At 42.0% G+C, this 22220-nt stretch overlaps 1 protein-coding gene across 6 annotated transcripts in view; it reads left to right on the forward strand.

Moving 5' to 3' along the window:
- Nucleotides 1-21754, forward strand: part of LOC132833601 (rho guanine nucleotide exchange factor 10-like protein) — a 205766-nt gene extending 184012 nt beyond the window's left edge. For all 6 annotated transcript variants that reach the window (XM_060851979.1, XM_060851980.1, XM_060851981.1 and 3 more), the window contains 3 exons: nucleotides 15563-15734; nucleotides 19528-19650; nucleotides 20328-21754. In XM_060851979.1, the coding sequence (XP_060707962.1) occupies nucleotides 15563-15734; nucleotides 19528-19650; nucleotides 20328-20851 (819 nt within the window). In that variant the 3' untranslated portion in view covers nucleotides 20852-21754. The remainder of the gene's footprint in view (nucleotides 1-15562; nucleotides 15735-19527; nucleotides 19651-20327) is intronic.
- The last annotated feature ends 466 nt before the right edge of the window (nucleotides 21755-22220 follow it).

The following is a 22220-nucleotide window of genomic DNA, read 5'->3' on the forward strand; positions in this document are numbered from 1 at the left end:
CCTAACCTGCACATCTTTGGACTGTGGGAGGAATCCGGAGCACATGGAGGAAACCCACGCAGACACGGGGAGAATGTGCAAACTCCACACAGTCAGTCACCTGAGGCTGAAATCAAACCCGGGTCCCTGATGCTGTGAGGCAACAGTGCTAACCACTGAGTCACCGTGAAGGCTGGGATGTTTCTCAATGGAGCATGGGAGGTTGAGAGGCAACCTTCTAGAGGTTTGTAAAATCATGAGGGACGTACATATAGTTAATGATGTCTTTTCCCGAGATGGGGGATTTCAAAACCAGGGGGCATATTTTTAAGATAAAAAGAGAAAGATTTTAAGGAGACATGATGGCAATTTTGTTTTACAAAGGGCAGTTTAAGTGTGGAATGGAGGAGATGATGAACTTCCTCAGGAAGTGATGATGTGGGCACAGTTACAATGCTTAAAAGATACTTGGGTAAGTACATGAATAGGAATGGTTTAGAAGGATATGGGCCAGGGGCAGGCAGGTGGGGCTAGCTTAGTTTGGGTTTGTGTTTGACATGGACTTGGAGGGCTTGTTTCCATGCTGTATGATTCTTTAATTCTATAATCCTGGGAAAAACACAAATCCTGTTTGTTTTCTGAGATTTGTGATATGGACACCAATATGGCAATGAGAAAGAAAAATGGGAATTCTTTGCAGTGTTACTATGGCTATGCCTTTGTGTTTTTCACTGTATGTGTTTGTCCTGTGTTCACTGACCATGCAGTGGCGCGGTGCACAGTTGTTTATCAGGATGGGATTTCCTGCAAGGCATGAGTCAGGAGGTGATGATTGTAATTTGCACAATCTGTTTTCTCTGCAGGTGAAATGAAATTAGTTCAGTGAAAACTACATCTGGTAGATTTTTAGCTTGTCATTCTTGGGATGAGAATGTCATGGGCAAGGCTAATATTTATTAACCAACGGAGCAGCTTGTTAGGAGAAAGTGAGGACTGCAGGTGTTGGAGATCAGAGTCGGGAAGTTGTGGTATGGGAAAAGCGCAGCCGGTCAGGCAGCATCTGAGGAGCAGGAGAGTCAACGTTTCAAGCATGAGCTCTTCATCAGGAAACGGTTTACTCAGCTGTTTCAGAGGGCAGTTAAAAGTCAACTGCAGTGCTAAGGATCTGGAGTCATGGAGTCATAGTCCTAGAGGCGTACAGCGTGCAAACAGACCCTTTGGTCCAACAAGTCCATGCCAATCAGATATCCCAACCTAATCTAGTCCTTTTTGCCAGCACATGGCCCATATCCCTCCAACCCCTTCCTATTCATATACAATCCAGATGCCTTTTAAGTGTTGCAATTGTACCAGCCTCCACCACTTACTCTGGCAGCTCATTCCATACACGCAGCACCTTCTGCGTGAAAAGGCTGTCCCTTAGGTCACTTTTATATCTTTCCCCTCTCAGCCGAAACCCATGCCCTCTAGTTCTGGACTCCCCGACCCCAGGAAAAGACTTTGTCTATTTATCCTATCCATGCCCCTCATAATTTTGTAAACCTCTATAAGGTCACCCCTCAGTCTCCGATGCTCCAGGGAAAACAGCCCCAGCCTGTTCAGTCTCTCCCTGTACTCAAATCCTCCAACCCTGGCAGCATTCTTGTAAATCTTTTATTAGCCCTTTCAAGTTTCACAACATCTTTCTGATAGGAAGGAGACCAGAACTGCATACAATATTCCAAAAGTGGTTTAACCAATGTCCTGCCCAGCTGCAACGTTAACTCCCAACTCCTGTACTCAATACTCTGACCAATAAAGGAAAGCATACCAAACGCCGCCTTCACGATCCTATCTACCTTCGACTCCACTTTCAAGGAGCTATGAACCTGCACTCCAAGGTCTCTTTGTTTAGCAACACTCCCCACAAACTTACCATTAAGTGCATAAGTCCTCCTAAGGTTAGCTTTCTCAAAATGCAGCACCTCGCATTTATCTGAATTAAACTCCAACAGCCGCACTCAGCCCATTGGCCAATCTGGTCAAGATCCTGTTGTAATCTGAGGTAACCTCCTTCGTTGTCCGCTACACCTCCAATTTCAGTGTCATCTGCAAACTTAACTAACTGTACCTGCTATGTTCACATCCAAATCATTTATATAAATGACGAAAAACAGTGGACCCAGCATCGATCCTTCTGGCTCTTCACTGGTCGCAGGCCTGCAGTCGGAAAATCAACCCTCTATCACCACCCTCTGTCTTCTACCTTTTGAGCCAGTTCTGTTTCCAAATGGCTAGTTCTCCCTATATTCCATGAGATCTAAACTTGCTAACCAGTCTCCCATGGGGAACCTTGTTGAACACATACTGAAGTCCATATAGTTCACGTCCATCTCTCTGCCCTCATCAATCCTCTTTGTTACTTTTTCAAAAAACTCAATCATGTTTATGAACCATGATTTCCCACGCACAAAGCCATGTTGACTATCCCTAACCAGTCCTTGCCTTTCCAAATGCATGTAAATCCTGTTCCCCAGGATTCCCTCCAACAATTTGCCCACCACTGACATCAGGCTCACTGGTCTATAGTTCCCTGGCTTGTCCTTACCACTTTTCTTAAACAATGGCACCACTTCAGCCAATTTCCAGTCTTCTGGCACCTCACTTGTGACTATCAATGATACAAATATCTCAGCAAGGGGCTCATCAATCACTTCCCTAGCTTCCCACGGAGTTCTAGGGTATACCTGATCAGGTCCTGGGGATTTATCCTCCTTATATGCGTTTCAAGACATCCAGCACTTCCTCCTCTGTAATATGGACATTTTTCAAGACGTCACCATCTATTTCCCCATATTCTATATTTTCCATGTCCTTTCCCACAGTAAACACTGATGCAAAATGCTCATTTAGTATGTCCCCCATCTCCAGGGGCTCCTCACAAAGGCTGTCTTGCTGATCTTTGAGGGGCCCCATTCGCTCACTAGTTACCCCTTTGTCCTTTAATGTATTTGTAAAAGCCCTTTGGATTCTCCTTAACCCTATTTGCCAAAGCTATCTCATGTCCCCTTTTTGCCCTTCTGATGTTTTCTCTTAAAGGCCTAATGTCTTTGTACTCTACTAAGGATTCACTCAATCTATTCTGTCTATACCTGACATATGCTTCCTTCTTTTTCTTAACCAAACCCTCAATTTCCCTAGTCATCCAGCATTCCCTATACCTACCAGCCTTTCCTTTCACCCCAAGAGGAGTATACTGTCTCTGGACTCTCGTTATCTCATTTCTGAAGGCTTCCCATTTTCCAGCCAACCCTTTACCTGCGAACATCTGCCCTGAGCCAGCTCTTGAACGTTCTTGCCTAACCCGTCAAAATTAGCCTTCCTCCAATTTAACTTTAGCATTTAGATCTGGTCTATCCTTTTCCATCACCATTTTAAAACTAATAGAATTATGGTTGCTGGCCCCAAAGTGCTCCCCCACTGACACCTCAGTCACCTGCCCTGCCTTATTTCCCAAGAGTAGGTCAAGTTTTGCACTTTCTCTAGTAGGTACATCCACATGATGACTCCGAAAACTTTCTTGTACACTCTTAACAAATTCCTTTCCATCTAAACCCTTAACACTATGACAATCCCAATCTATGTTTGGAAAGTTAAAATCCCCCACCATAACCACCTTATTATTCTTACAGCTAACTGAAATCTCCTTACAAATTTGTTTCTCCGTTTCTCACTGACTATTTTGGGCTCTATAGTATAATCCTAATAAGGTGATCATCCCTTTCTTATTTCTCAGTTCCACCCAAATAACTTCCCTGAATGTATTTCTGGGAATATCCTCCCTCAGCACAGCTGTAATGCTATCCCTTACCAAAATCTGCCACTTCTCCCCCATCCCTCCTCTCTTGCCTCCCTTACTATCCTTCCTGTAACATTTGTATCCTGGAACATTAAGCTGCCAGTCCTGTCCATCCCTAAACCACGTTTGTTTAATTGCTATGATATCCCAGTCCCGTGTTCCCAACCATGCCCTGAGTTCATCTGCCTTCCCTGTTAGGCCTCTTGCATTGAAATAAATTCGGTTTAATTCATCAGTCCTACCTTGTCCCTGCCTGCCCTGACTGTCTGACTCGTTTATTTTCTTTACTGTACCAGTCTCAGATTGATCTCTTTTCCAGTATCTCCCTGGGTTCCACTCCATTTACTAGTTTAAATCCTCCCGAGCATCTCTCGCAAATCTCCCTGCCAATACATGAATCCCCTTCGAATTCAGGTGCAATCCATCCTTATTGTACAGATCAGTTCTACCCCAGAAGAGATTGCATTGATCCAAAAATGTGAATCCTTCTCCCATACACCAGCTCTTCAGCCATGCATTCATCTGCTGTATCCTCCTGTTCCTACCCTCACTAGCTCGTAACACCAGGAGTAATCCAGATATTATTACCCTCAAGAACCTCCTTTTTAAATTCCTGCCTAACTTTCTATATTCTCCCTTCAGAATCTCATTCTTTTCCCCTCCTGTGTCGTTGGTACCAATGTGTGCAATGATCTCCTGCTGGTCCCTCTTCCCCCATGAAAATATTCTGCACCCTCCCTGAGACATCCTTGATCCTGGCACCAGGGAAGCAACACACCATTCTGATTTTTCTGGCCACAGAACCATCTGTCTGTGCCCCTGACTAAGGAGTCCCGTAACACAATTGATCACTTGGAGCCCGATGTACCCCTCAGTACATTAGAGCCAGTCTTGATACCAGAAACTTAGCTGTTGATGCTACATTCCAAAAAAAAGTCCATCACCCCTTACATTTTCCAAAATAGCATACTTGTTTGAAATGGAGATAGCCACAGAAGATTCCTGTCCAACCTGCTTACCTCTCCTACCTTTCCTGAAGTTCCTGATGGTATCTGCAGCTTTTCTCCCTTCCTATAACTGCCATCCATCACATCCCTAGCTCTTGTAAATTCCTTATTGTCTCTAACTGCCGCTCCAACCAATCCATTCGTTCTGATAGGATTCTCAACCAAAGACATTTATTGCAGATGTAATCATCAGTAACCCTTAAACTCTCCCAAAACTCCCACATCCAACAGGAAGAGCACTTCACTCTACTAAAGGCCATTTTACTCCTTCCAATCTACAGACCCAGAAAATAGCACCGTATTATTGCTCTATAAAGCACTGGCTCCAGGCTAACTTAATACTAATGGCTTATATGTTTAAAACTTAATCAAGGGACAGATCCCAATAAAAACATATAATCAAGAAAGGACCCACTCTACTCACTATTGTGGATTTACAGCAAGGCTATGCTCAAAATTATTTATTTATCTGGTTCTATGCTGTGACCTCTCCCAAATAGGTTCCTCCACGATCAGTTGTGAATTTAGCTGTTTAAGTTTCCCTTGGCACATTCCGATGTCCAGTGAATTCAAACAGCAAAGGCAATAAGCAGTGAGGGTTTCTTTCTCACTCTCTCCCTTACAGACCATGTGCTCGCTGCCTTTGCCTGTCTTTCTCCCTTTTAAAAGTGCTGCTGTTTTGACTTTTTTTTTCAAAGTTCCAAAACAATGCAACAGCATATAAAACAGTAATTGCTGCTCTTGGAATTTGAGAAAATCACCTCCAACACCTGAAGAACTTAAAAAAAGGAGCAGCCTGTTAACGGCCAGAAATTTCTCCCATCCCCATGTAGTCTAGTGTATATTGGAAGACCAAATTTCCCCTGACATACATCATTAAACCAGATGTGCTTGTAGAACAATCTGATAACTTAATGATCTGCATTAATGAGAAACTGCATTTTATTCCAGATTTATTAAGTTTTTTTTATCCTACCAGCTGCTCTGAGGTATATATTGGTGTCCGCAGTTTTCATTTAAGCTATTTCTACGTTAGCTGTAAGTTTATAAGAGTGTGTTCTGCAAACCAAACTCCTTCAGGAAACGCTAATAATGTTGAAAAGGGTGGGAGAGGAAATTGGGTGAATTAAAAGTAATGCACTCTAATCTCGCTAGTCTGAAATGTTTGGGACCACTTAAAAGCAAAATAACTCGATGCTGAGATTTTGAAATCAGAACAGAAAATGCTGGAGAAGCTCAGCAGATCTGGCAGTATCTGTTGAGAGAGAAACTGAGCTAACGTTTTGAGTCCAGTATGATTATTCTTCAGAACAGTTCTGTTTTCATTTTATGCTTGGGACCAAGTCATTTCTGGATTTGGGAATTTTCTGCATGATAGAATTGACATTTGAAAGCCTTTTCACAAGTGTGAAAGCTGGAAAACACAGCATGAATATTTATCTGGATAAAGAAATATTTTGAAGCTTTTTGTCTTGTACTTGTCTGAACAATTCTCAAGGAAAACCACCGTAGATGGAAAATAAAATGACTATTAATTTTCCTGATGCATAAAACACTGAAAAATCTTCACAAAGCATTGATAAGAATTATTTGAGTTATCCAAATACTATATCTCCCATGTTTCTGCTCCCAAAATACTATACAAAGATGATGATGTTATTGAAGATCTGCCTGATAAATCTCTGGCCAACTGATACTATGTACAATTGCTTTCCAGGGGTGTCAATGCAACAAGGTTTTAAAAGTTAAAAATCACACAACACCAGGTTATAGTCCAACAGGTTTAGTTGGAAGCACTAGCTTTCGGAGTGCCACTCCTTCATCAGGTGGTTAGAGTCATAGAGATGTACAGCATGGAAACAGACCCTTCGGTCGAACCGGTCCATGCCAACCAGGTATCCCAACCCAATCTAGTCTCACCTGCCAGCACTCGGCTCACATCCCTCCAAACTCTTATTCATTTCCCCATCCAAATGCCTCTTAAATGTTGCAATTGTACCAGCTCCATTACTTCCTCTGGCAGCTCATTCCATACACGTACCACCCTCTGCATGAAAAAGTTGCCCCTTAGGTCTCTTTTATATCTTTCCCCTCTCACCCTAAATCTATGCCCTCTAGTTCTGGACTCCTCCACCCCAGGGAAAAGACTTTGTCTATTTATCCTATCCATGCCCCTCATAATTTTGTAAACCTCTATAAGTTCACCCCTCAGCCTCCGACGCTCCAGGGAAAACAGCTCCAGCCTGTTCAGCCTCTCCCTATAGCTCAAATCCTCTAACCCTGGCAACATCCTTGTAAATCTTTTCTGAACCCTTTCAAGTTTCACAACGTCTTTCCGATAGGAAGGGGACCAGAATTGCATGCAATATTCCAACAGTGGCCAAACCAATGTCCTGTACAGCCACCACAACATGACCTCCCGGCTCCTGTACTCAATACTCTAACCAATGAAGGAAAGCATACCAAACGCCGCCTTCACTATCCTATCTACCTGCAACTCCACTTTCAAGGAGCTATGAACCTGCACTCCAAGGTCTCTGTTCAGTAGCACTCCCTAGGATCTTACCATTAAGTGTATAAGTCCTGCTAAGATTTGCTTTCCCGAACTGCAGTACCTCTCGTTTATCTGAATTAAACTTCATCTGCCACTTTGTGGAGGAAGGAGCGGCGCTCTGAAAGCTAGTGCTTCCAATTAAACCTGTTGGACTATAACCTGGCGTTGTGTGATTTTTAACTTTGTACACCCCAGTCCAACACAGCATCTTCAAATCAAGGTTTTAGGAAACTATGCTGTAGATCCTGCAGGAAGGGAGAGGGAAGCAAGAGGTTTGGTATCTTAAGAATCTGAGAGTAGGAATTCGGTGATGACGTGGTAAGGACTGTGGGGGAGTTGAAGAGTGTGTGGGCTGATGCATTTGGAGCTTGGATCATGGGGGGGTTTCCAAAGAGCACTGCGCAGAAGGTTTGGGACAGTCTGAAGAACGAGGAAGATATTTTTAATTTGTTCAATCTGGTACTTAAGTATCTGATGCCTGCAATCTGTCTCACTTTTGACATGAAATTAAAAAGGTGCACGTGCTCCATGCAAGACTTTGTGACTGCCATACCAGAAGCCTTTTATTTGTAAGCATAATTCCTATCCACTGACTACTTTTCCTGACAGTCAGTAAAATCTTTGCACAGCTGGAGCCATAAACCCATCTCCTTGACGATGGAGGACAATTTTAAAATTTATTTTTAAATGATGGGATCTCTTAAGGCTTTGCATAAAACATTAAAAATTCATATTAGCTGTGAGAAGCTTGAGCCATTTGCATTACAAAGTGGGCAGGAGTATGTGTACGCTGCAGAAAATGATCTTTGATTAATTTCTGTGAGAATATTTTATGAAAGCCACATGAAGCAAAAATGGATTTTGATGCTCCCAGTAGCAGCAATAGAATTAACTAGCAGATGTTGCTTTCTGCTCTAACACCAGAGTATTGCTGCAGTTACTTTTGGCACGGAATGTGCTCTAATCCATTCAACCTTAAAGGGGCACTGTTGTCTTTCTTGGCAGACTTTTGGACATACAACCCAATTCTTCAGAGTCCGTGAGTTCATTAACACTAAATATTTTCTAGAACAGAAAATACCATTAAGCTTTGGCCTTCTTTTTAACCATATTTCTCAAGTCCTTTTCAGAAATGCCTCTCTTTCAGCCCGAACAGATTGTATTTTATGCTTCTCTGGCCTTTTGTGTGCAATTCTTGCACCCTTCAATGAAATTAAATACAGCCTGACTTTTACTTCCGTCTTGATTTTAATTTTTAATTTGTGTCCCCTGGTATATGAACCATTCACCATCTTGCAACCACCAAATCCCTGCTAATGTTAGCTGCATACAGAAGTGGCATGTTTTCTGTGTTTTTTTAAAAATGTTGTCTTATTTGCTGTGATGCTTTTCTTGTGCGTGATGGAGATTGTTTTGTGTTTGTGTGGAATTGTTGACATTAACTTAGCCTAGAAAATTACCATTTGATGCGCCACTTTACACATTGGTGCCAACTAAGCCCTTTCATTTTGTTGTTTGCAAAAGTCCAGAAGGGTCAGAGTCTGTATACTTCTGCCACTTGCTTTGCTTTGCAAAGGACACTTCCCATGTTTCTCTTATTCCATATTACGCTGCATATTGTTTTTGCACAGAAATGGCGTGCAATGATGGATTTGTTTTAATATAGCATTTTCAGACCCCCGAAGTCTTATAGCTTGACAATCAGTGAAGTACTTTTGAGGTGTAGGCACCATTGCAATGCAGGCATGATTAATAGTGGGACCTTGAGTACTGTTGTAGAACAAGGGACCTATAGATTCAGCTACGTAATTCTGTTGAAGTTTGCATCACATATAGACGGGGTGCTTAAAAAGGCATTTGGCACGCTTGCCTTCATTGCTCAGTCCTTCGAGTACAGGAATTGGGAAGTCATGTTGAGGTTGTACACGACATTGAGACTTCTTCTGGAGTACCGTGTCCCATTCTGGTTGCCCTGTTATAGGAAGGATATTATTAAGCTGGAGAGGGTTCAGAAGAGATTTACCAGGATGTTGCCAGGAATAGAAGGTTTGAGTTATAAAGGAAGGCCATGAGTTTTTTCACAGGAGTGTAGGAGATTGAGAGATTACCTTTATTGAGGTTTAAAAAATCATGAGGGATATAGATAGGGTTAAAGGTAGATCTCTTTTCCCTAGGATGAGAGGTTTCAAGACTAGGCAGCATATTTTTAAGGTGAGAGGCGAGAGAGATTTAAAAAAAACACGAGGGGCAATTTTTTTTACACAGTGATTCATGTGTGGAATGAACTTTGAAAGGAAGTGGTGGGTGCTGGTACAATTACAATATTTAAAAGACATTTAGATGAGTACGTGAGTAAGAAATGCTTGGAGGGATATTGGCCAAGAGCAGGCTGGTGAGGCTAGTTTACTTTGGGATGACGTTTTGTATGGTCTGGTTGGACCGAAGAGTCTATAAATGTATGACTACGGCATACACATTGTCCACAGCAAACACCCACAAATAAAAAATGAGATAAAAGATCTAGTTTAGTTTATGGTTAAGGGATAAATATTGGTTCAAACACCAGGGGGTGCATCACTGGACTACTTCAAATAGTTACTTCATCTCTTGTTGCATACCTGAGAGACTGGTGCTGCAATAGTCATATTTTCAACAGTGTGGCAGTCTTTCAGTACTGTCCTGACAGGTCAGCCCAGATTTTACACACATGCCTCAAGAGTAGGATCCTGATCTGCAAGCTTTTTGAAAACTCAAAGGGTGCTTGAGGAATTCTGCGCCTCTTAGCTTAACATTGATGGCAGCAATGGGATAATGAAACCTTTTTCTTAAGAAGGAAACAGAAAGACATCTTGGAACTAAAAATGTAAGGACAAGTATCATACAATATGAATTTCTGAATGGAAAATCTTCTTTGTTCAACCTCACTGAACTCTTTGAAGGAGTACAGAGTGAGTAGACAAGAGTAATATAGTAGATAAAATGCGCCTAGATTTACAAAGAAGGCTTCAGTAAGGCACTACACCTTGACTTATGAATAATGTCAAGCATATAGCATCACCGGGTAAAAAGTAAAGTGAGTATGTACTGAACAAAAGTGTAATCATGAATATGAATAATACAAATGCTGAGAAACAAAGGGTAGCTATTCAAGGTGATGGCACAAACTAAGTGAGATCTGTACGTGAGCATTAGGATGACTTCACCATTTATATATTAGCAACTAAGTCTTTGGAATCAAAGATACAATTTCTTAATTTGCAGATAGCACCTACTTGGAAGGGATGGCGAAGGGGTGGGTGGCGAGAGAGAGAGGTTGGAGGATTGTCAGTGAACAGCAAAAAATCTCAAGAAGCCATTAACAAATTTGAAGAATGGACAGACAGTGGTTAAATTTTAACATTGTTCAATATGAAGCAAGGAATGCAGAGTCACAGATTTAATTTTTAGATATTACAAATCTAAATGGGGATGAAGGAGCAAGGGGCTGTGGGAGTGCAAATATTAAAATGACTGAATGTTGTAATTGTGGTCAATAAGGCCATATAACAGCAAATCAAGTTCTTGAGTTTATTTCCAGAGGGATAGAATTTAAAAGAGAAATAATGCTAAACGTTTATTGAACTTTGCTTAGAGCACACTGGGGAGTAGAGTTGATGTATTAGAAAATGGTAATAGAAGCACTGGAAGAGGTGTAAAAGAGGACTGAAGTTTTCTGAGAGAACTAAACCAGATAGAAAAGGACAAATAGGCTGGACCCCTTCGATTGGGAGGAGCTGACTTATACAGGTCCTCACAATTGAGCATTGGTTTAGTAAACACACTGGGCTGCTCTTAACACTCTGCAAGTGGCTGAGCTTTGACTGAATTGGGATTTTGTGCGGGGAAAACCAGAGACTGTCAATATTCGCCAAGAAATCAAGTGGGGAATTCAGAAGAAACTTTTCCACTCAGTGATGACAGACCGTTAAGCTCGCTAACATATGGAGTAATTGAGGCGAATAGTTTAGATACACTTGAGAGAAGGCTTCAGGAGCATACCAGGGAAAAGGGAATGGAAAGTTATGCTAATGGCCAAATAAAGAAAGCTGAGAAATGGATGGAGTAGGTGGTAAAGACTGGCACAGAGTGGCTAGGCTAAATGACCTGGCAGCATCTTTGCAGAGAAATCAGAATTAACGTTTCGAGTTACCCGAAATGTTAACACTGTTTTTTCTCCACAGATCCTGCCAGACCCGCTGAGTTTTCCAAGCAATTCCTGTTTTTCTCCGATTTCCAGCATTCGCAGTTCTCTTTGGTTTTTATTTAGGCTAAGTGACCTGTTTTGTGTGCTTTATATTCTTGAATTCCATACAGTTGCCTGCCACAGAACTGAATGCTCCCACTGACACCCAATTTTTATAACGAATGCACATAACTCTGAATGTTACATTGGGAAAATGTTTTTATTCATTCTTTCCACAATTATTATATGCATAAAGCCATCTGATTTTATAGACTGAATTGCTGAATGACAAACTAACATTTGATTTCTGTTTGTTCTTGCCTCCTCCTTGGGTATTGACGAGAGATTCTGACAATATCTGGAGAACTGCTGAAATTTGAGAGGCTGATTGCTTTGTGTGAAATTATTTTTGGATGCGCTGTGAAACTGGGGGAATAGAAGAGAGAGAGCAAAATCTTGATCTCAGCTAGTCTGCTGAAATATTCTTGACAGGGACTGAATGTACTGTATTTGCTAAAGCATCTGTCAGCAGCGAACCAGAAAAGAATTAGTCTGGCTTGCAAGGCTGACTGGGCTTTTTCGACCTCCCCTGATTTTTTTTTTAAACGAAAGAAGCACAAACTAGATCTCAGTAGATTTAAGTTGAATTTGACAACCCCTGTGCTGTAAATTTCAAACTTTCCTGGAGCTGTTTCATTTCTCTTTCGCTTCTCGTTCACTGAAGGCGTGGGTCCCTACTGGAGCACCGTTCCTCAGGGACTCCTTTATTCCCACATGCATCTCTAAAGAGTCCATTCTTGAAAATGTCAGCCTAGATACTCTCAAGACTGTGTGAAGGGCGTCATGACCGAGCTAAATCTCATCACCCAAACTATTGTCCTCTGGTTAGCAATCAGAAGGAGAAATAGCAGTTGGAAGATTTTGCAACCCTATGCTTCCTGCTGCTGATTTATAGCTTTCTTCTGGGTATCTTGACTTAGCGGAAATAGCAAAGTACATCAGAGGCATTTATCCTGGAACCTTCCTGAAGTGAACAGCTCAATAATACTTCGGGGAATCTTGAGTGTGCTGTGTTCTCTGGTGTTTGCTTGACATTTAGCAATTATTCTTATTGATTTTCATTTTAAATTATAAAAGCTGCATCTGTGAGGCATTGCTTCTAATTACAGAAGTGCCCATGTTCATTCTGAAGTAAATGGACACATTACCTGTTTATGTTGTTGTCAATGGACAGTCCACTTATTTAACTAAAATGAGACTGCTGTGTGTTCCTGATTGAATTGGAGTAAGAGAGGGAGAGAGGCCTGATTAAATTGCAGGTTTATACTTGAGTGCGTTAATCAGTTCAAGGTTTGCCACTGCAGGGTGGCGTTAGCTCCATCATTTACAGCATATACTAATGAAGCTTCTGGAATGAATGGCCTTTTCATTGATTGGGAAAGTTTTTCATTTTCTTCAGAAACTGAGAGTCTATACGTTTTTAGTTTTGAGTGTTGTAGGCCTGTTTTATCATTGGTTCAGACTGAAAAATACATAAAGAAGGCAGCATCAATGTTTGCATGATTGTCCTCAGAACTGCCTGCATTTATTGGGTTACATTCCACAGCTCTGTGCAGTTATTCCATTCAGTAGAATTCTGTTGAACTGGTTCTCCGTCGGTGGGACTGCATGGTGTCTGTTTGTACACTGGCCTTTTGCCAGTCGGATTTCAATCCAATGCACACTGATAGAGGCCAGGTTCCTTTTTTTTTCTCCCTCTACTGTTTATGAAGATACTATACAGAACACTAGGTTGGATTAATCTAATCCATAGTGGGCAAAGACCCACAGCATGAACTTGACTAAATTTGAGCTAATTGCTTCAAGAGTGAAAGTGTTAATGGAGTTGAAAAAGGAAAAAATGTCACTTAGGTGCATGGGGGGGGGGCAAGGTTCTTAGGTTCTTTTTGGGGCAGCGGCAGAAAACAAATACTTTTTTTTCACTCAGTTTGTTGTGTTGCTTCTTCATTGTAGCACCAGTTACAGTAGGATGCAAATGGCTCAGGCAGCAAACTGTTGTCCATACTAGGATGGAGCCCAGGTAATGTAATTGCTGGACCTCAGCTGCTTGGTCCCCTTTCACTTGCTAGCCTGTGAATCGCAGGAAATTATATCTGGGACTCTGGTAGTTAGCACTGCTGCCACACAGCGCCAGGGACCCGGTTTTGATTTCACTCTCAGGCGATTGTCTGTTTTTGACTTTGCACATTTCTCCCAGTGTGGATTTCCTCCAGGTGCTCCGGTTTCCTCCCCCAAGTCCAAAGATGTGAATGTTAGGTGGATTGGCCACGGGGAATCCAGAGTTACAGGATAGGGTGGATTTGGGTGGGATTCACTTTGGAGGGTGAGTGTGGATTTGATAGGCCGAATGGCCTGCTCCCACACTGTAGGGATTGTATAATCAGTGGGCAGAAAAAGTACTTGGTGTCAAGGGGCAGTTGATTAGTGCTCGATTGTTCTGTGTTGATTAATAGAGTCTGGTAACTGATCTGTGCTCAGTTGGTGAAACCTGGGTGTGGATTCAGATCAAAATAAGCAGAAACATTGACATGGCAGTCGGATTATTATTCTAAGCACATGGGTTTGAAGCTCAGCATGGCAAATGGCGAAATTTGCATTAAATAAAACAATTCTGAAATTAATGGCTAGTGTAATGATGACTGTGTAATCACATTTGATCATCATAGGAACCCATGTAGTTCATTACTGACCCAGTGGGAAGGAAATCTGCCGTCTTTACCTATTCTGTGTGTGACTCCAGACCAAAGTTAATGTGGTTTGCTCTTAATTGCCAACCAGTTCAAGGATGAGTAGGATGGACAACAAATGTCAGCCTTGCCAGTGATGTCCTTATCCCATACAAATTTTTTAAAAATTGCTACTGGACTGTAAGCATGAGACAAATATTTTGAGATTGCAGAGGTATTTTAAGGCTGTGTCAATAAACCAATTGCACAATTTTTAGAACAATGCAGCAATTGCACTGGCTTCTGAGATGTATTAAAATGTATGCAGCAGCTGCCAGGGACCCAAATGGAGGCTTAGGTATTCCCTCACTGGAACAAGTCTGCTATTCTTAGCCCCACAAACAAAGCTATGAAACAAAGTTTCAAAACGTACCACCTTGAGCCTCTTCTGTGCCCAGCACTTCTGCTCACGAGACTGGTCAGTGGCCTTACCCCTGCTCTCGGCCCGAGGCAAAAATAGCAACCTGAGCCCCTCACTGAGGAGTCTTGGCGGCACACTTTGAGTTGGATCCCACTGTTCTTTTGGCAGATGACCATCGTACCCATCCAAATGAGCTGGTTAAAATTAGAGAAGGATTAATTCTAGGGGAGGCAATGTTCTCGTAATATTATCTCTGTGCTGTTAATCAGAGACCCAAATAGCATTCTGGAGACCTGGGTTCGAATCCCGCCATGACAAGTGGTGGAATTTGAGTTCAATAAATATCTGGAATTAAGAATCTAATGATTGTCCTTTAGGGAAGAAAACTGTCATCTTTACCTAGTCCGGCCTACACGTGACTCCAAATCCACAGCAATGGGGTTGACTCTTAACTGCATACTTGACAATTAGGGATGGGCAATAAATGCTGCCTAGCCAGCAATGCCTTAATCCTGTGAATAAATTTAAAAAGAATTAATTTAAATAACCAATCTGTGCAGTTTGTCAGTGTGGGTGAATTGCATCGGATATTTTAGCTGCCAATGTAACTTGTGTGTCTGTGATCAGATGTTCTGTTTCCTTTCTAAAAATTATGTTCTGTACAACAATTCAGAGGAAATGCTCTCATTTCAAAGCAGTAGTGAGTGAGTCCTTTCTCATTTTCAGTTTTCCAGTTAAAATTATTTGGCTTGGCACTGCTTTGAAAACAAGGTGGTGGAGTTTCAGTTGCGAGTAACGTGACTTCTCCCTCCCAGTGTTTTGAAGCCCACCCTGATGACGAAGTGAGGGTGACTCAGATGATGAAAGCAGGCGGCGGGGTGTGGATGGCTTTCTCAGCCGGCTCCTCCATTCGATTATTTCACACAGAGACTCTGGAGCATCTGCAGGAAATCAATGTAGTTCCACGCAGCACCTTCTTCACGCCAGGTAAGACACTTATCGCTGTACAGCACACCTGCAAATAGTTCACACTTTGGCCAATTTATGTAATCACCAAAGGCAGCAATGGGAGCCTCTGATTTGAGCATTAGTCGTAGGAGTGGTAACCGCTGCACCAAATTATGGTGAAATGCAAACCTAGGAAAAGGCCATTGATGTAGGAATGGAAGTAGGCTATTTGGCCCATCATTTTTACACCATTCAACAAAATCACAGCTGATCGGATGATCCTCAACTCCACTTTTCCTGCCTTTTTCTCAAAACACTTGATCTCAGCCTTGAATATACTTAATGACCCAATTTTGACAACCCTCTGCGTCTTAAAAATTCATCATTCTTTGACAGAAGAACTTCCTTGTCATCTCTAGTAATCATGGTTGCAGGTTTCTATCTTGACAATGCTCCCCTAATCCTAACGCAGTTTTCTATTAGTTAGCCAATCCTCCCTCCATGCTAATATAATGCCTCCAACACCATGGGCTCTTATAAAGTAAACTTCTGTGCAAAACCTTATCAACTGCCTTTCAGAAATTTGATTATATTCCATCTCCTGGTTCCTTTTATCTATCCTGCTTGTTAACTTCCCAAAGAATTCCATTTTCCCTTTGTGAAACCATGCTGACTTTGCTTGATTAAATGGTGACTTTCTTAATGCATTGCTATTAGTCCCTTTATGATAGACAATAACACTTTCCTGATGAAAGATGTTGAGCTAACTAGCCTATAGTTCTGTTTATCTATTGTCTCTCTTTTGAAAAAAAATGAGGAAGAATAAGTTCCCTTGAAATAAATAACTGGCATCTTGGAATGAAAATGTAAAATATATAGTACCCAATATATGGTTCCTGCCACAGTATTCCAACATCTCAAGCATTACCACCAATTAAATAGCTTAAGTACCTTGAAGTATAGCCATATTTGTACTGACAAAAGCAAGGCAGCCAATATTCAAGTCAAGGTCCAACAAACAGCTATGTAATAATGACCTGACAACTTGTTTGTTTAGTGATATTGGCTGAGGAAGAGTATAGATTGCCTAGAGTGCAGAAAGAGGCCATTCAGCCCATCAAGTCTACACTGACCCTACACTCACACTCAGCCCCCTACCCTCCCTCTGTAAACTCGCATTTTCCATGGTTATTACACCTAGCCTGCACATCCCTGATCACCATGGGGCAATTTAGCATGGCCTATCCACCTAACCCTCACATCTTTAGATTGTGGGAGGAAACTGGAACACCCAGTGGAAACCCAGGCAGACGGGGGAAAGAATATGCATATTCCACACTGACAATCACCCAAGTGTGGAATCGAACCTGGGTCCCTGGCACTGTGAGGCAGCAGTGCTAACAACTGAGTCACTGCCTGGATGAGGGTTTGTATCAGAGAATAGGAGTGAACATACCCAGTTTTGTCACAGTAATTGCGACACAAAACTGAAAAAAAAATTATAGTCTGGTTGCCTGAGTCTTTGCCGTTAAGCAGCATTTAATTTTAGTGTCCCCAGTGCTCTCCTTCCTGTCCCATTGTCATTAAATTTTATCTTTGTGTGAGAATGCTTTAAATTACTCCTGCTGTAGTATGTCAAATTAATATTTAAATCAGAAGAACTGATCCAGTGGTTTAGGATATAAGTAATTCTCACAATTATTTGCTAAACCCTATTGACAAGATTATGGGGGAGTTGTGGATGGGGACAATGGGGAACGGGGTGAGAATAGGGCGATCTTGGTGTCTCTGATACTGGTGAATCCCGGAGGTGGAGTGTGAAGAAAATTCCAACACGATAACTGCAGTTTTTCTGTCGTGCTGCATGTGTCTAGTTTATAAATGATTTAGGAAAGAAACTTCTGTTTCAGAAGTGTTCAGCTCTTCCTGGTTGCCTTGTGTAAACTTAGTCAACCAGGGCTAAGCATGTACTGTTCAAGTCCATTCACCAAATTGCCTCGTCTGAACTCAACACTGTTAGACAGCAAAATGTTCAGATGTCAGAAACCTGAAATAATAACAGAAAGTGATGGTAATATTTGCTGTACAGCTCTTCCAATCAAGTCAGTCTTGTTACCATAATGGGCAGACCATTTTGAGACTGCTGTGCATTCTTTACTGAAACACTATAATCGTGATCCCAATATGAATGGGCTGCCAAACAATGATTCGCCCATTATATTAGCATTTCATCTATATATTGTGTCCATATCACCAGTGAATCAGCAAATGGATGTGCAGAAAGCAAATACTAGTAACAGCATGGACCCAACAAAATAGCCCATTTCAATCTGTTCCAATCATTTTATCACAGCTGTTGACTGAAGCATTGTTGGAAAACTGCTTATTCAAGCCAATCAGTCTTTGGAGTCTGAACATTAACTCTGTTCTTCTGTCTACTGATGCTGCCAGACCTGCTGAGTTTCTCCAGCGTTTTATTTTGGAGTCCAGCGACTTTTGCTTTTGTGTATGGGCACTCTTGTGGTGCAGTGGTAGTGTCCCTATCTCTGGGCCAGAAGGTCTGGGCTCAAGTCCTGGAGGAATGTCATCACATAGACAGTTTTTTTTTTCAAATAAACATAACTTTAAATGAACTGTTCTTGCATTAAAGACTGGATTTGAGCAGGATACTGTTGGGAGACTAAACAGCCTTCAAAAGCCTTACTATAAAACAAAACACAAGCACAGATAAATAATTAATCTGTAGGCTACAGCAGTCATGAAGACTAGGATAAGCAGACGCCTGTAGTACTGGAAAGGTAAAATGTTACAGGTAGACGATCCTTTATCCGAAATGCTCGGGACCAGCTGTTTTTGAAATTCGGAATTTTTCAGTATTGAGGATAAGTGACAGTTTAATGGTGAAATTTTTAAAAATCTTACCGGAGGAGCAGACTTCAAAGGAAGAATGTGCTTGGCCACGTCCCCTCCCTCCCACCCTCTCTCTCCCCGTCTCATCTGAGTGACACACACCGAGTGGGTTAACTATTTGCTCGCCAAACACCCTTGTGAATGAGAAAAAAAACTTCACAATCTTCGGATTTCGGAGTCTTTCTGTTCTTGAATGTTCGGATAAAGGATCTTCTACCCGTACCACTTTTTTCAGGGAAATACAAATCCTGAGGGTTTTCCAAAGTGAAAGAAATCCCAATTTCTGGATTTAAAAAGTGGCCATGGTTTTAGCAGACCAGAGGCTTTCCCTCTCATTTGAGAGAGAGAGAGAGAGATGACTGGTGGTTTAACCTGAGGGTCACCATGTCTCAGGTGAGAGAGAGAGATTGAGAAGAGGAATCCTTTGTGATAACCACAGCTCGTACGAGAATTGAACCCACTCTGATGACATCACTCCTTGTCACAAACCATCCTGCCATCTGAGCTTGACCAACTCCCCTAAATGTAAGCAAAACCAAGTTTCTGGAATATTCTGTAAATCTTGCACTTCGCTCTGCACTTTTCATCATCTGTGTTGGTTTTTAATGTCTGGTTAGTGGCTGCTGAATGGAATTGCCAGTGGTAATGGAAAAGACCTATCAAGGAACGGAGATTTGTTTCACTGGCCAGAGATGCTGGTTATGCAAAGTCAAGCTGATGGTCTGATTAAACAATTATCTAGTTGCTACTTTATTCCTAAGCTCAAGCACTCATTGTAATTAGAGGGTGAAGAGAATATCTAGATGTTCTCTGGCCTTTTTGAACATGAAGCAAATGATTGTGGCGAGACATTCTTTTTGCTTTAGGATAATCTGGACATTTTGACAATGATATTGTACCACTTCCTCCCCCTTTTATTCAGGCCAAAAGAACATTTTGGTGACGTGTTTGCTTGTTTGCCAAGGGATGCTTTGGGTTGGGACCAATCAAGGAATCTTGATCGCTTTACCAGTACCAAAACTGGAGGGAATTCCAAAAGTAACAGGTAAAAACTTTGATATCACTCATCGTAGCTCTCTATGTTGCTCTTTGTTGCATTTTTTGTAGTTTTGTTGCAAGAAAAGGACAGAGATTGGTTGACCTATTAATCAAGCTCCATATAGATAGGGGTAAATACATTGTGAGATAGTACTAGTTTGAATGAAGATGTGCAAAATAATACGTACATTTAAATTCAGCATTGCGTATAGTTTACCATGGCTTAGCAACTAACTGGTACTGAGATGTAGAAAAGTTAAAAGGACTTGGAGATGTCTTGTATGTACAACTGAAGGTGCTGTTTTAAGTTAGTGGCTAACTTGTTGAGCAATGTGAATGAAGGTAAACTGTCCTTTAATCGGTTCTGTGCACGTCTGAAAGTGCTTGTTAAGGCACTGTGTAGGGGGCTTTATTCTGTAATTTATCCATAGTATATTTTGACTTATACTAAGAGTAGCATGACTCAACATTAGACCCTAGTCTGGTGGTGTTTTTAACAAAGATGTCCCTGTCTTTGCATCAAGACCAAAACTGACATCCCTCCTTCAAGAACCACCCTTTGCTTGATTGGTCTGAGTAAAGGTGGTGACTCTGGGAGATGCTGGATTGGTGAGATTCTGCATTGTATTTACTATTAGTAGTGTTCCCAGTTACTATTCAGTTCTGTTTCTGTCTCCTGTGCAGGAAAGGGAATGATCTCACTGAATGCACATTGTGGTCCTGTGGAGTTTCTGATCCCTACCATTGGCTCTCTGGACTTGGACTTACTGAAGAGTGAGTCGACTGAGGAAATGCCTGAATATCAGGAACTGAACAGCAAAGAGGATTCCTCATCCCAGGAATCCCTTCAGGATCAGCACAACCACCTGGATAAGAAGCAAGGGATCTCGCTGTGTTACAATCTGCGCTCCACCTCCCACCTGCCTGGTCAGTTACTGTCAGCACACAGCGGTGAGGCTCAGGCCAATGAGAACTCACTGGAGCACAGTGTTGAGGACGGTTCCATCTATGAGATAGTCGATGACCCGGACGTGTGGGTTCGAAGCAGGTCTTCAGCCCGAGAAGTTGTCAAAAAAGAGAAAGTCAGCTCAGTTGCCATTGCCTCTGGAGGCAGGGGCTACCAGAACTTTAGCAGGGACTTCAAGCCGACTGTTCACAACAGGAATGAAAACACGTTGCTGATTTGGCAGATTCCGCTGTCTTTGTAGAGTTCTGGCAGATATGCATTTGTGAAATGTGTCTACTAGAGATACACTCTGGGAGCAGATTGCACCATGTTCAATGACCTGCAGTTTGAGAAGATTCCACTTCATAAACAGGGTTACATGCTCAATTAGCAAGAGGTTGTGCATCCCTTCCTTGGTTAGCATGAAGATTTCAAAGCATTCTCTACCATTATTGCTGACCCCATTCACTTGTTGGAGCTCCCTTTTAAGGAGGGCTCCCAGCTCTGTAACTCTTCCTGCCCTGTATTTCCAGGTGTTGGGTGAATGGTGCATCGCACAGAAACAGGGAAAGGGTATGTTGTGCCATCGGGTTTATCTTTTCTCACTCCCTTGCCCTTTTCCTAATTCTTCTGTTTCTTCCCCCTAAGTCACTAAAGGTGCCAGCCCTATGTTTGCTGCTTTGGGATATTAAAGGAATGTTGAAGTCATTCCTAAGTCACTTTATCTCCTCCTCCTCATCTTCACTCTTCTTGCATCTTTCCACTCTTTCCCACCCCAGAAGACTGGGAAATGACTCCATGGGCGCTGGCAGCCCTTTGACACTGTGCCCAACCGGCCAATCTTTGTACAGGAACCTGGACGTTGAATGTCTTTAGGCTATTGGACTTTGGAGGGCACCAAAGCTGAACCTTCTCTGGGATCAACACGTGCACTTTCCAGCAGGAATCACTGGAGGACAGTTGTGTCCCATCCCACTCTCTTCTCAGCCTGGGGATTCTGAAGTCATTCTTCCCACACCACTATTACATTCTGCTTGGTTGGCTTACAAATGAAATACGCGGAAGGACATGATCAGCTCTATCAGCCTTACGCAAAAGTAATTGGGAGCAATGGGTTTTTGTGAAAATAAAGTTCTTCGGTGGCTGCAACTTGTAAGCTTGATAACTCAGCAATTCTGTTTCAATCATTTGTGTGTGTATTTAATTTGTGTAATAGTTTGAAAACTGGTGCTAATGATCCTGGTCTTACTTAGACACATACAAATCTTCAGGTTATAGAATACTCTAATTCATCTTAAAATGCTGTCTGATTGTGATAAATAGTCCACCATTGAAGTACCAGCAAGTTCTTTTGTATTAGTTTCGGTGAGGTTGCATACCATTTCTGATAAGTCATTGTCTTTTCTGATGGTCTCACCAGGGCATTCACTAACCTGTTTGAGAGGTTAGACAACGTTTTCAAGTCTTCTGCAGTGCTGTCCCATTACTGATTTTGGGAAGCACAAAAACAGCTGAAACTTCCCTTTTGCTTTCATTCTCATAGCGTCATAGAGATGTACAGCATGGAAACAGACCCTTCAGTCCAACCCATCCATGCCGACCAGATATTCCAACCCAATCTAGTCCCAATC

This window comes from Hemiscyllium ocellatum, chromosome 37, assembly GCF_020745735.1.
Source record: "Hemiscyllium ocellatum isolate sHemOce1 chromosome 37, sHemOce1.pat.X.cur, whole genome shotgun sequence".
NCBI classification, from domain to species: domain Eukaryota; kingdom Metazoa; phylum Chordata; class Chondrichthyes; order Orectolobiformes; family Hemiscylliidae; genus Hemiscyllium; species Hemiscyllium ocellatum.